The following is a 15295-nucleotide window of genomic DNA, read 5'->3' on the forward strand; positions in this document are numbered from 1 at the left end:
CGGACGCGAGCCTTCATTTCATCCGCCCTGCTCTAATACGACGAGTGACTTCCTCGTCAATCTCCGTATTACCTTGGATAACTGACCCTAGGTACTTGAAACTTCCTCTCTTGGGGATACCTGTAAGTCAAGTATCACGTCCACGTCCGCTTCAAGAGTCACATCACTAAACTTACACTCCCAGTATTCAATTTTAGTCTGGCTCAACTTGAAACCTTTCGACTCCTGGGCCTCTCTTCAAACCTCCAACCTCGTATTAACTTTGTCTCGCATCTCGTCAATCAATACTATGTTATCCACCAATAACAGGCACCACAACACCTCCCCTTGAATGTGTCGCATCAGCACGTACATACCAAAGCAAATAAGAACGGTCTAAGAGCGGATCCCTAGTGCAACTTCATCATTACTGGAAAGTGTTCCGAGTCACCTCCCACAATCCTGACTCGGATCTTGGCACCATTATGCATGTTCTTAATCACCCTAATATAAGCTATAGAAACACCTCTATCCTCCAAACATCTCCATATAACCTCTCTTGGGATTTTGTCGTATGTTTTTTCCAGGTCAATAAACACCATATGCAAGTCCCTCTTCTTCTCCCTATACTGTACTGCTCCACCAGCCAATCAAGACATTTTGGAATAAACTAAAACTTTTTTAATGCTTTTTTGAGCAAGAGTAGCCCCTAATGATATTGTCATCTTATAACCGAGATCAAATACAATAACTTTGAAAAAAGAAGAAGGCGAGCTGCAAGAGTATAACTTTGAAAAAGAAGAAGTCGAGCTGCAAGGGAAATTCCCACCGCTATAGTAGCATGTATAAGAGCCAAAATAGGAGCCTCCATGGAATCAAGTAACCATACATGACCATTTAACTGCACCGGTAAATAAGTGAACACCACCTAATGTAACAAATAAGGATTGACCTCATTATTATAAATTAAGTTAATTTTAAGTGCCAAATAAAATAGAACACCAAACGATTAAGTTATTGTAACATTGGTTTCAATGACATTTCAGTAAAGGGAAATCTAGTGTTACAAATCGTGCCTACCAACATTATGGACACTAAGATTGTTAAACAATATGCAAGCACCTGACACCCTAATCACAAACATTAAAAAAGTTACTACCTGAACTAACTTCTGTTTCACTTCATCTCATTTCAAGTAAGATCACACACCACTACACAAACTCTAAAAGCATCGAACTGCTCTAAAAGTAGCAAAATAAATGGAATACTCGTCAACATGCCTAGAAAAACTACCCTCAGACATGCAACCGATGCGCACCGGGCTTTCACTATGTGCTGATGAAATTCCAAATCTTCTTCCCTATTGAGACTTCACCAGGATGTGGGACCTCTTCCTCCTCCTCGCCCTCGTCCTCTTCATCATCCTCATCCCGTTCTCCATCTTCTCGCACAGTGGGGTCCTCGTCGTAGACACTGTAAGCTGAGGGTCCTTCTGGTGTTCCGTTCACTTCTTCACTTAACCCCGTATCATCTACTAATTCATTAGCTATATCAGCACTGCATCCCTGATTGTCTGCCGCATCCTTCGACTGCCAGAGAAATAATAGCAAAGTTTAGAGATCATTTCATTTAGAGACGACTTATGCAGAAATTAGTAATGTTGCAATTGCAATGCAAAGATTAGTCATAAAAAGATTTATAATGCAGGGTTTATATCTTGTTGGATGTATGGTTTGATATAACTTCTAACACGTGTTTACTTTTTACATAAAATAAAAATCTGTTTCTATTATCACTTACCATTTTAGTGTTTCTTATCCATATATTACTAATACAATGTTATTCCAGATTACCGCATACAGTACTACATATATTTTTGCATAATTTATGTAGGTATTATTTATGAGGTAAAACAAAAGTAGCAAGCAAACGTTGTATAAAATAATGCTAGATTTTATGTGGAAATCAAATCTCCTCACCACACCATCCAAACGACCCCTTAACGGAAAAAGTTGTTGCCAGAAAAATGTATTTGAATATTTCTTTTGAGTAAAAGATTTAATCCAGTTTAAAATTTTCATGCACCAGTGCTGTTGTAGATTAATATCCAAGGGGAAGGTGGTGTTAGAGAACAAAAGAAAGTATAACATACGTACATAGCATACGTGCAGATGCAATGCAGTAATTAACAACAGAAATATCAAAGTACATCATACTAGGTGTGAGAATAATGCACATTTGCAGGAGCGAAGAAAGTATACTCACAGGGCTATTGGCTACAGTGGGAAGAGCAGCGTCAGAATGTCTGAGTTCTCCACCACTGACCGCTGCGGGAGTTGCTGGCATGGCTTTGAAGTCCCCATTTTCTTCCTGAGATTTTGAGACCAGCTCTGGCAAGGATCCATTAGCGGTTGCTACAGCAGCACTGATGGTAAACATGTAAAGTCAAAACACCATTAGCTGTCAAAATAACACCTGCTCCCAGAGACGATAAATCTACCATGAAAAAAAAAAAAAAGACGACTAGAAAGTTGGTCATCTCCATCCAAAGTTAAAGAGTTTCATGATACCTAAACTTTTTATCCGAAACAGTTGATCGACAGACCACCCCAATTGCCTCCCAAGCATGAGAATTTTAGTGATAAATCTGGTTCCTTGTCCCTTTGGGTAGACAATTAAAACAAAACTTTGTAACAAGATTGCAACAAGGAGGAAAGTACCTCTAACATCCAGGTGATTAAAGGACTAACCACTGCCAAGTACCCTTACAAAATTTTGAAATCTGTTTGGTAATGGTCTGCGTGTTTTACTTAATTTAATCAAATTGAGCTTATTATAGAAATAAAATAGGTCATAAAAGGAGAGCATTCGAATTGAACAACTCTTCCTTCCAGTAAAACAAACATCTTTAGACATGATTAGCCATATTTTTTGGATAGGGTAGTACATGATTAGCTACATTCTTGATTCAAAACCCAGAACTTGTACTGAAGAGAAGATAATGTTCAGGGAAAGAGAATTCTTAGGGTAATATAGCGTCACACTAACATAATTCCAACGGTCATCACATGGAGGTCGTCCATCTTGAAGGACAAGGTCGAGGACGGAACTGTGATATGAGTAACTCCAAATTCGCACAACTCCGTTTGGAAAAATTCATCCGAATTTGAACATTCAACTACCATTCACAATCCTTACATTCTAAATGTCCACAAGTGACCTTATCCAAGAGACTTGATGACGTCAGAAGTCACCGAAGTGAATCAGTTTGACATCCATTAGCCATGGAAGTACCACCCACAGGGACAAGCTTAAACCTTTTAGTTTTCCCCATTCATTCTCTGCTTTTAACTATTGATTGCGGCAGTGAAGGAGGGGAGCGCTGGGGAAGGGAAGGTGAGGTTCATTTATCCCTACCAAGTTGATCAAGAGGCTAAACAAACTGAGAAGAGAGTTCTTGTGGCACAGTAACAAAGAAGGAAAAGGCTATAATCTGGTTAAATGGAAGGTAGTCCAAAAAAGCAAGAAACAGGGGGGGATGGGCATTAGAAACTTGAGGCTACACGACAATTGTCTTACGATGAAGTGGTTAAGGAGGTTTATTGAGGAAGAACATTCACTATGGAGAGAGGTTGTTCAAAGTAATATGAACAACACAATCATTGGTGTACAGATGAAGTCAACAACACTTATGGTGTGGAAGTTTGGAAAACTATCAGAGCTTTGTGGAACATGCTGAAAGAAGATACATGTCTTAGAGTGGGCAATGGCTCTAAGATACTGTTCTGGAATGATGTTTGGATAAATGGAACTTCACTTAAGGATGCTTTCCCTGATCTGTTCTTCATTTGTTCAAATCCGAATGCTACAATTGGTGACTGCTGGACACCTCAAGGTTGGAACCTGCTTTTCAGGAGACATCTGAATGATTGGGAGGTGGAAAGAGTGGCAGAACTTTTGAAAGATATTGGTTTGTTCACTGGTACAACCAATATACCTGATGCTATTAGATGGAGACACAACTCTGATGAAGCCTTTTATGTTAAGAGGTTGTACAGGAAAAGAAACATGGTTGCTAGTGAAGGGAGCCCAGGTTTATGGAAGAATGTTTGGGAAAGTATAGCACCCACAAAGGTGAGATGCTTCACTTGGTTGGTTGCAAGAAGGGCATGCCTAACAAGAGGTGCTTCAGAGAAAAGGCCGAACTGTTGTGCCCAGATGTTTTCTATGCTGTAATCTCTTTCTTCATTGTAGATTTACAGCACAATTATGGTCAATGTTCTTAGGTCTCGCAGAAGTCAAATGGACAATGCCTGAACATACTGCTGATTTACTGACCTGCTGGATCAGAAGAGGGAGAAGCAAGAGCCAGAAAAAATGGTGGAGGGTAATCCCCACATGCATTTGGTGGACAGTATGGAAAGAAAGAAATGGGAGATGTTTTGAAGATACATCAAATTCTATTCAGAAAGTGAAGGAGAATTGTATTGTATCTTTCTATTTTTGGTGTAAAGAACAATGTATAGAGAATGTAGATGACCTTGTAGATTTACTGGGAGTACTGTAAGCTTATCTTTAAAATCTTTTTCTTTACTGTCTGTTTTTGGAGGTCGCCAGCATACCCTTAATGCTGAGGAATACAACAGTACCAGTTTCTCAAAAAAAAAAAAAAAAAAAAAAGCCCTTCTAAATGTCTGCACAAATTTAATTTTGCATTACAGGTTTACGCAATTCAGAAACCAAAGAGCAGGGATGTACCTTCTGGGACGGCGGAGATTGTATCTTTTTTCACCAGGAGTCTGCAAAGAAGGGGCAGCCTTTTGTCTCCTCTTCCTCCTACTGGTGGCTGTCACACTATCCGACTGTCCATCACTATGACTTCCATCAAATTCACTTGCGGTTGCATGTGATGCATGCATGCGAGTACGCTTTCTGGTCTTACTTCGCGCTCCACCCAAGAGACTAGATTCTTCTTTCTGGCTCTCCTCATTCACATTCATTGAGGTCTCCAAACCTCCATTGATGTGCGCACTCTCAGACTCCTTAAGATTTTTTGCACCTGCAGCTTTTGAATTAGCCGGACCTGTCTTGCTATTTTTACCACGCCCTTTCCTGACGGGTCTGCGCTGGCCAGATTTCATGTTGGAATGCTGAGAGTCTTCAGGAATATCTTGGCTAGCTTCCACCTCTCTAACGCTGTTATCCGTTTGAAGTTTTTGGTCATTACACGTGTCACTGATACAGACAGCCAGATCTAGTTGATCTTTGTTCGACATATCATCAGGTGATTCGCCAACAAATTTCTCTTCCAGAGAAGATCCACCGATGAGATTTTGAGATGCAGGATCCTCATTTTTCTTACCTGGTGAGAATTTCAGAAGCTTTGTTGTACATTTTCGAAGCCAAGACATGGTTCCGGCAGGAGACAACTCGTTGTTAGCTCTTCCAGGTGTAATGTCCCGCAGACCGTCAGTAAAATATTCACTTCGCAGGGGAGGGGCATTGAAATCCTCCACATCATTTAGAGCTTGAAGGTCGGAAAGCTCAAATATACGAATTCCCTCTCCACATGAGCTGCAACTCTCCTGCTTCTTGACAAAAGCAATGAACCTCTCCCTTTCCTTTACAAAAGCTTCCCTTTGATCCTTCAACTTCTTGCTTAAACCATCGAGCACATCGATATCTTTTTTCATCTCTAGCTGTTGTTCTGCAAGATGCATCTTATTTGCAGAAATTTCCTGTTTATCCTTCTCCAGCTTAACTCTTTCTGACTTCATCTCTTCCATTTCCTTACGGGCAACTTCCCTTAAGTAGTTAGCATTACCGAGTTCCCTCTGCCTCTCTTCCTCAAAGAGTTTCTGCTGCTCATGCAGCGTAAACTCCATTTCCTCCCGCTTCCGCTGAATTTCACTCTCAAGTTCTCGTCTTTTTCTTTCAAAATCATGAAGCATTTGGATTTTCTCACTTTGAGTTTTCTCAGCTAATACTGACCTCTCATGATCCATTGTAGCTGCAAATGTCTCTTGTGCCACTTTAAGGGCTTCCAACTCTCTCTGAACATAATTTTCGGTTTCCAGCTTCTCCTTGTTTAACCTTTCCTCCTCAGTGTGCCGCAGTTTTTCAAATTTCTTTTTTAATTCATTGAATTCCTGCAACTCCTTCTTGATCTCAGATCTTTTGTCATCCAGCTCTTCCCATTCTTTCTCGAACCTCTCTTTTTCCTGTTTTAAATCCTCAGCTTCCTTCAGAAGAGTGTCTCGTAAATCTCTGCACTTGTCTCTCTCCTGCTTCAGTTCTGATTGAAGGCGAGCATGTTCCATTTTCTCAGCTTCGGTTATTTTAAGCTGCTCAATTTCCTCATTAATCTTGAGCTGTTGTTTTTCAAGTTGAGCTCTTTCATTTTCAAGTTCAACCCTTAAAGCCAGTAAACTATCCTTCTCAGTAAATATCTGCTTCTTCTCAGTTTCCAATTCTTTCGCATCAGTTTTCAGAGACTTCTCCCTTTCCTTCAATGCTTTCAGCTTCAATTCAATATCCTTCTCCTTCTCTTTCATTTTGTCATTTTTCTTTTCAAGTGCCTGTTCTCGTTTTTTGAGCTTTTCATCAATGTGATTAACTTCAGCTTCCTTCTTCTCTAGTTCAATCACCTTGCTTTTCAGTTCCTCATCTAGTGACGAATGCCTCTGCTTCATTTCCAATTCAAACTCCTCTTCCTTAGATTGCAGGATAGCTCTGTGTTCATCCATTAGCTTTTGAATCTCCTCCTGTTCATTTTTTATCACAAGGACAATTACACAGTAAGTAAATACTCAAATACTTGACAACTCTTTTTCAAGTTTCTTTCTTCCTCTGACACAAAAGACTTTAAGGGTGTGTTTGGTATGAAGGAAAATGTTTCCCTGAAAAATCAAGTGGTTCTACGTAAGGGGGTTTAAGAGAGTGTGTGTGTGTTGTGTGTGTGTGTGTGTGTGTGTGTGTGGGGGGGGGGGGGGGGGGGGAAGGAGGAAGAATAGGGGCTACGAGGGTGGGGTAGGGTGAGATGTGTTGGAGGGTGGGGAAGGGACGCTTCATACGACTATTAGAACCTGTTTGGCCAAGCGGCTAAAAACCGCTTATCTTGAGAAGTGCTTTTCAAAAAAGGTACCTTTGATGAGAAGCAGTTTGTGTTTGGCTAAGTCATTTGAAAGGTGCAATTGAGTGCTTTTGATAAGCAGATTGTATTTGGCTAATCTTTTTTAAAAAGTGCTTTTGAGTGTCAAAATACGAAAAAGGACAAGTACCAATGAACGATTACTATTAGGATATTATAGAGAGAAATTATTTTGAATATCTTTATGAAAGACATTAATTGATCATGTAAAGCAGAGAAGTTTTAAAAGAGTACTCCATTGGAAGGGGTGCACAATAAGAATTTTTTAAATAAAAGCAAGAGGAGATAAATGTGTCATAATTCTGTGGAAAAAATTACTGTAGAGAAATTGAATAAAAAAAGAATGGGCTGTCTCCGTAATATCAATCATGTATACAGAATAACAAACCAGTAATAAAATGGAGGTACTCACTCTTTCTTTTGCATTTAGTTTTTCCTGTAGTTCATCTAGTTCTTTCTCTTTTATCTCCAGGGTCTTCCTCACGTCCTCAAGTTCCTGTATCAAATGGAAAATTAATAAACATAAAGATCAAAATACACATTAGCTAGTCCTTTGGAGAACTCAAAAGACACTTGCCTTCTCATTAGAAGCAAGGCTAGCTAGTCGGCTGCTCATATCAACTTCTTTCTTCCTCAAAACTGAATTAGCTATGTCAATTTTCCTCTGCTCGTCTTCAAGGTCACTCTGCTTCTGCCTCAAAATGCTGTCATTCTCATTTGCTCGCTGCTCTCGTTGGTTAAGCAGTGTTCGGGCATCAGCCAGCCTCTCCTCTCCTTCCTTCAGTTTTCTTTCCCATTCTCGCAACTCTTCCCTTTGTTTAGATAGAGCACTCTCATGAGCTTCGCGCCTGACATAACACGGGAAAAAAACTATTACTGTCAGTGACTGCGAACCTAAAAAGAATGTTGGCATAGAGAAATGAGAAAAATAATAACATTCAAGGAACATACTCGGTATTGAAAGAGGACCGTTCTCTTCTAAGTGCATTTTCTTGAGCCTCAACATCACGTAGTTTCCTCTCAACATCTGAACTTTTTCTACTCACCTCAGCAATCTTGGCATCAGCTGCACGCAATTTCAATTCTACTTGTAGTGAATTCTCTTCAACACTAGTAGCCAATGCCTTTGCCTCGTCTAATTTCGAATCAGCTACATATTTATTAGTAGCATACTGAGAGCGCATCTCGCGCAGTTCCTTCTCTAACTGCATCAACCAACAATCTTGAAGTTATTCAAAGGCAAGCTGGTAGAATAGATGCTTTTTCTATAGAGGACAAAGCCTTCGCTCTAAGAAGCACATACAAAACCTCATTAGATACTTTGTTAAAAAGTGAAAATTTACCGGACACATCCATAGAGGGGATCAAGGATGTTCAATATTCATTTAGGAGACTCAAGCAAGTTCACCATATTAAAAATATGGAGATCAACAAAATTACCTCCAAGTGCCTTCTCTAACTCGAAGTCAAGGTAAATTTTCGTATAACAAGTTTGCGCTACATGTAAATACTCCAGCTAAACATACGTAGCTCTACCACAAATGCAGAATTTGTCTACTCGTTAGTTACATGGTTTACCATACTGTATGGTCATAACTTGACACATATCATTACTACTAATTCTTGGCAACAAATACTGGTGATGTTCTAAAGCACATAGGATGGAATGTATAGGAGATATGGTCATAATTGACACATATCACACTGTGTTTCTTTGATTTGTTTTGTGTGATAGTAATAAACTAATAATCATGTTAGCCTAATAAAGTAGAAGAAATGTACCTCATGCACACATTGGTTCTCAACACCCAATGCTTTTCTCAAATTCTCCTCCCGTTTCTCCACTTCAGATAGAGCAATTAAGTGAGCTGTTTGTTCTCTTCTATAGGCCTCATTTGCTTCACTTAATGCTTGCTTAATTTCTTCAAGCTTAGCAGACCACTCCTTTTTCTCAATCAAGAGAAGACCCATATTGTATTGATAGTCAACAAGCTACAGAAAAAACACAGCAGTTATACAAGATCCTAGTTAACTTAGTTCAAACTCAAGAGAAGTAACACCAACGGCACAGCATATAAATACCGAGAAACACTAACATATAGATTGATGATCTCATAAACATGATGACATGTCAAAACATTACAATCAGGTCCACTTGCAAGAAAGGAGTTAGAAATTGTCATCAATTTAAGCAACATTCTTGAATGTTAAAATTTAAAAAGGACTTTTTTATATTGAAGAAATCCCTTGTGGGCTTCTCTAGCCCAACTCGAGTTGCCACACATGTTTGAAACTCAGGGGAATACACGCACACCTTAAATACCAGATTTTGTTCACGGTGCTTAGGACATGGCGCAGTTTCAGCTTACCGACGACATGATCTTAGATAGTAGGTTGTGGAGGACTCAAATTAGGATAGAAGGCTAGGAGGTAGTCTCGCTTATTCTTTTGTCCTAGTAGTTGTAGTTTTGCTCATTCGTTTATTGCCATTTGATTTCTGCTTATATTTGTTGGGTCTTGTACTTCGATTATCTTATTTATCTATGGTAGCTACTGCTCCTTTCTTTCATCGTTGTTTTATCATGACTTTCTCGCTTTTTGTTATTTCTCGTTTTCATATGTTTTGATATGCTTATCCTTATCGACCTTTTTGTCTTGTTTTCTCTTGAGCCGAGGTCTTTAAGTGAAAACATCTCCCTACCTTTCAAGGTGAGGGTAAGCGTCTACGTGCACTCTACCTCCCGGACCCCACATTGTGGGATTCTACTGGGTATGTTGTTGTTCACGGCAGAGTTCAAACCCATTACGTGCGCCCAAATATCATGTGTTTTTGTCCTTACAGGTGAACCAAAGACCCCAAGCATAAAAAGGATAAAGGATTGGCTCTAAAAAGGGAAAAGTTGAGTCCACAACTCCGCTCTGTCACCAATAAACAGTATTAGCATAAATCATTCTATTTTGATTGGGCTCAACTTGGGAGCATGGAGAAGTAGTAACTATGACATTCAAGAGTTCACCAAAATTTAGCAAGCTGTTTTGGTAACTCAGGAACTAGTAGAAAACTACAAATGTACCATATATCAAAACAATAATATTCTATAAAAAAGAAACTAAAAACATAAGTGGGGTTAGTAAAGTTAACCTCATCTTCAAGCTTTGAAACTTTCTCAAATAGCACTACTTTGTCTATAGTATCACAATCTTGAATTGAAAGACCCTTTTGTGCAAAACCCATGAAGGCCAAATCTTTTCTTCCTACATGGTCTAAACCCAAGAAAACTAAAACCACCATAGAGCAAAAAACAATCACACTCTATTAAAAAAAGAAACTAAAACAAGTGGGACTAGTAAAGTTAACCTCATTTGCAAGCTATGACACTTTCTCAAGTAGCACTACTTTGTCCACAGTATCACACTAACAAACCCTTTTGTGCAGAACCCACAAAAGACAAATATTTTCTCCCAACATGGTCTAAACAAATAACAACCGCTTCTTCCTACGTAGTCTAAAGACTCTAAACCCAAGAAAAGTAAAACGTACCAAACAGCAAAACAATCAATATTCCATAACAAAATAAACTAAAAACACAAGTGGGGTTAGCAAAGTGAATCTCATTTTCGAGATTTGATACTTCTCAAGAAGCCATACTTTGTCCATAGTATCACAATCTTGAATTGACAACAAACCCTTTTGTGCAGAACCCATAAAAGCCAAATCTTAGAAAACAAAAACTACCAAAGAGCAAAAACTTCATATTCTATAAAACAACAACAACAACATACCCAATGTAATCCAATCATATTCTATTAAAAAAAGAAACTAAAAAACACAAGTGGGGTTAGTATCATGTTCAACCTTCGACCCTTTCGTGTAAAACCCATAAAAGGCCAAATCTTTCCTTCTTACATGGTTTAAACAAATACTAACAACCCCTTTCTTCCTACATAGTCTAAACCCAAGAAAACTAAAACCGCCATAGAGCCAAACGATCATATTATTCTATTTAAAAAAAGAACAAAAAAAAAAAAAAAAACTAAAAACACCATAGAGCAAAACAATAATATAATATTCTATAAAAAAAGAAACTAAAAACACGAGTGTGGTTAGTAAAGTTAACCTCATTTTCAAGCTTTGACACCTTGTCAAGTAGCATTTACTTTTTCCACCGTATCACAACCTTGAATTGATGACAAACCCTTTTGTGTAGAACCCATAAAGCCCAAATCTTTTCTTCCTACATGGTCTAAACCCAAGAAAACTAAAAAGTAGCAAACCGCAAAACAATCACTATTCTACAAGAGAAACTTAAAAACACAAGTGGGTTAGTAAAAGTTAACCTCATCCTCAAGCTTTGAAACTCTCTCAAGTAGCACTACTTTGTCACAATCTTGAATTGACAAACCCTTTCGTGCAAAACCCATAAACGCCAAATCTTTTCTTCCTACATGGTCTAAACCCAACATACCCAGTGTAGTCCCACAAGTGAGGGTTGGAGAGGCTGTTTCCGATAGACCCTCGGCCAACACAATAGCAAGATAAAAAGCAAATGAAACACAGATAATAATACACATTGAAGAAAACAACGAGACTAAAGAGCAAGAAAACTAGGCGATTACTAACTAATACTGCTAATAAGGCGAACACAGCACATAGTCTAAACCCAAGAAAAACAAAAAACTACCAAAGAGCAAAAACAATCACATTCTATAAAAACAACAACATACCCAGTGCAATCCATAAAATGAAACTAAAAATACAAGTGGGGTTAGTGAAATTAACCTCATCTTCAAGCTTTGAAACTTTCTGACGTAGCACTACTTTATCCATATTATCACAATCTTGGACTGACAAAGCCATATCTTTTCCCTTGGAAAGTGTCTTGTTTGCCGGATCGGTTCTTGGTGTCATCGTCCACCCGGAAAACACTTTTCTCGGTGGTGTAGACATTACAAAAATGCCCCTAATTTCAAGAATTACAGATCAAAGATTTCAACTTTCATGAAATAAAAGGAGGACACTTTAGTGGGTTTCACGTATTGGTAATAAAGAAAGTTGGGAAAAATTTGTATAGTATTGATTAAGGAAGGAATTTGAAAACCCTCACCGTAGTTCTTGAACCACCCACCCTACCTACGCTCTTTTTATGCAACCCACTTACTCAGGTTTTGTTTTCTTTAATTTGGGATAATTTCACTTTTAGTCCTTTTATTATTGATAGTTTTTATTTTGGTACTTGTAAGATTTGATTAAACAAATTAACTGAAATGTGGGTTTTTGGCCCCTTATTCTACATTTTTATTTTTCGATTTTATTATTATTACGTTTTGTTTTCTTTATTTCACTTATCATATTATTTATTATTGTTACTGTTCTTTTCTCCATTATTCTTTCCTTGTGTTTTTTTTTATATGCTTTACAAGAGCCGAGGGTCTATCAGAAACATTCTTTCTACCTTCACAAGGTAAGGGTCACACACTGTATACACTCCACCCTCTCTTGATTTCACTCATGAAATTTCACTGGATATATTGTTAATGTTGTTATTGTGTGTTTTTGGTCCCTCTATATAATAAACATGTGATTTTTTAGACTATTTCTGGAACTATATTACTCTCAAATATGATATAACATTATAAATTTAATACAATAAATTAACAGTTGAACGGTTTAACACTTAATAATTCATTAAAATCTTGGAGATTTGCACTTAAAGGATCAAAACTGCACATATTAATTAATTGAAGATTGAATGTGTTTAATTATAAACCACAAGGACCAAAATCAATTTTTTTCAATATTTAAGGGACTAAAAGTGCTAATTTCCCTTTTAATTTTGATTATTTACTGTTTGAAGTCCAGCAGCCATTCTTATTTATGAGGTTACATTTTTGACCTTGTTGTTTGGGTAATTATATCCGTTAGGTTAGGGTGTTTTGGGAATTTGGGGAGCCGCCTTAAGATGAAAAGTGACTTTTGTTTTAGCCAATTGTCGAAAATGCCCTTAAAAGGTAGTTAAAGGAGATGGGTGAAAGTGCAAATAGTGAAGGATCTAGGGGCGTTTTTGGTGGTTAATATGCCTGCATTGTAATGCCACGGTGTCAACAGGTTGGTTCTAGGGAGCTATGGGAAGAGGGGAGTGGTGGGGTTCTTCTAAGCCATGTATTTTGCCTGTCTGCATACACTTCACATTATCCAGTTCTGACTCACAATTTTTTTGTCACATATGGGCTTTAATTTTGTAATTTTATCAATGGAACTTTTACCTAGAGATACATAATATGGGTAAGTTCATCTGATTTAACGGAATAACTTAGTTTTTCAAAATGTAATACCTCCTCTGTACCAATTTAAGTATCGTAGTTTGACTGGTACCAAGTTTAAAAAATGGCAAAATACCTAGATAGCCCCTTAAACTTGACACGTTTTGTAAGTTAGACACTTTAACTTTGCAAGTGACCAGATAGACACTTAAACTTACTAAAATTGTATCTTTTAAGCACTTGTATACATAAAGCCAAATGCGTGAAATACACTTGCTTATGACGTGTTAAGTAAACGAATAATTGTATGACACGTGTAAATTTTAAAAAAATTAACAAATATAACTAAAAAGTATTTATATTCAAAACTAAAATTATATTTATATTCAAAACTAAAATTATGTAGAAGAAATATAAAAAATGGAAAAGGAAATAACCCCCCCCCCCCCCGCCGCCGGGTCCCCAAACCACCCACACACACTTTTCGTCTTTTCCATCTTCTTCCCAATAAAACCTGGCCATCCTCAATTTGGTCATATGAATTAAAAATAAATTGCTTAAGATAAGACTTCACCCTCAGACCCTCTTCCAATCTTCCCAATTTTAACCAGAGGCGCGACGCAAAATTTGAGCATAACGGGGAACCTTTTCCTTTAAACATGCTAACTATTAGTGTCAAAGTTCGGTGTACAACTCTTTAAAAACTTAATGATTAAAATAACTTAATCAGCAAAACGTTAATATTATTGAATATCATTAACTTGATATTAATATAAAAATTTATGCCACCCATCGTACTTAAACTTGACTTGTTTTTATATTCGAACAATAAAAAAAAGTTTTTAAAGAAAGAGAAAGCAGGTAAATTTCTTTGAGAAATGGGTGCTAAGGGAAGGCGTTTGTTTTATGCATATTTCAAACTTCAAAATTCCTAGTTTTTCTCAAACAAAAAATAAGTCACTGGTCATTTTGTAAACATAAATTCAGTGCAGGTAATAAAAAATTATTATTATAAATAGATGTAATTTTATAATAATTTTGCAAAAAATTATCTATTTATAGTTCAAATTTTGATTTTAAGAATATCTTACTAATTACAATTAAAACTGAAAAACTTATATACATGATGGATATAGACAAACAAAAACACACATAGAGAGACACATAAGTAAAATTATACGTGAAACACCTAGAAAACTAATATTAATATATAAAGGTATTACATGGATGGAAATAAAAAATTCGAAAGAAATAATCATTGCATAGAATAAAAGGAGAAAATATCTTAATCAAAATCGAAGGGAGTGCTTGATTTTAAGATAAAATTGAGGAGGTACAAATAATTTTGGCTCAATTTTTTGAACCCCTTAGCGAAGACTAGAAACTAATGCAGTAGGGATTCGAACCAAAACAAACACAAAGGTTGAACCAGCGCGCCCAGTTGGACATTTTGTCTTGTAGGGGCACTAAATATATTTAAAGGTTCTCTATGTATATGCAGATATATAGAGAAGAGTTTTTCCAATGTAGCTATTTCTTTAATACAATATTTGATGTTTAAAAATATTCATTTATTAAGTATAATGCTTGATTTTTGCAATATCACATTGAAAATATCAAAATTATTGTTTGTAAAATTATTTTATATTGGGTTTTCTTCTATAAAATTATAATTTTAGTGACATAATAATCTAATTATGAAAAAAAAAAGTCCGTGTAATTATGGAGAATCGGAAGCTAATGAGGAAAGAAAATAATCTGAAAATATAAGTACAGAAGGAGTAAGCTGAAATTACAAGACCCACATGGAGTAATTTTTTTATTACAAAAAATAGCTGCACACGTGTTAAAAAAAAAAAAAAACACACACACACACACATAATTTAAGTTATTCAAGCGCAGCAT

At 37.0% G+C, this 15295-nt stretch overlaps 1 protein-coding gene across 2 annotated transcripts; it reads right to left on the reverse strand.

The window, feature by feature from the left end:
* Positions 1 to 993: 993 nt before the first annotated feature.
* LOC132036334 (nuclear matrix constituent protein 1-like) lies at positions 994 to 12276 on the reverse strand. Of its 2 annotated transcripts, none has more exons than XM_059426656.1 (8): positions 11910 to 12276; positions 8912 to 9121; positions 8081 to 8334; positions 7707 to 7977; positions 7542 to 7625; positions 4738 to 6743; positions 2245 to 2404; positions 994 to 1568 (listed from the first exon to the last, which is right to left on the reverse strand). In XM_059426656.1, exons 1-8 carry the CDS (start codon positions 12075 to 12077, stop codon positions 1308 to 1310), a joined length of 3414 nt encoding a protein of 1137 aa, XP_059282639.1. In that variant the 5' UTR covers positions 12078 to 12276; the 3' UTR covers positions 994 to 1307. The 2 variants fall into 2 exon arrangements, with proteins under 2 accessions (XP_059282639.1, XP_059282641.1); XM_059426658.1 differs by lacking the exon at positions 11910 to 12276 and adding an exon at positions 10272 to 10436.
* Between the last annotated feature and the right edge of the window lie 3019 nt (positions 12277 to 15295).

Source organism: Lycium ferocissimum, chromosome 11, assembly GCF_029784015.1.
Source record: "Lycium ferocissimum isolate CSIRO_LF1 chromosome 11, AGI_CSIRO_Lferr_CH_V1, whole genome shotgun sequence".
NCBI classification, from domain to species: domain Eukaryota; kingdom Viridiplantae; phylum Streptophyta; class Magnoliopsida; order Solanales; family Solanaceae; genus Lycium; species Lycium ferocissimum.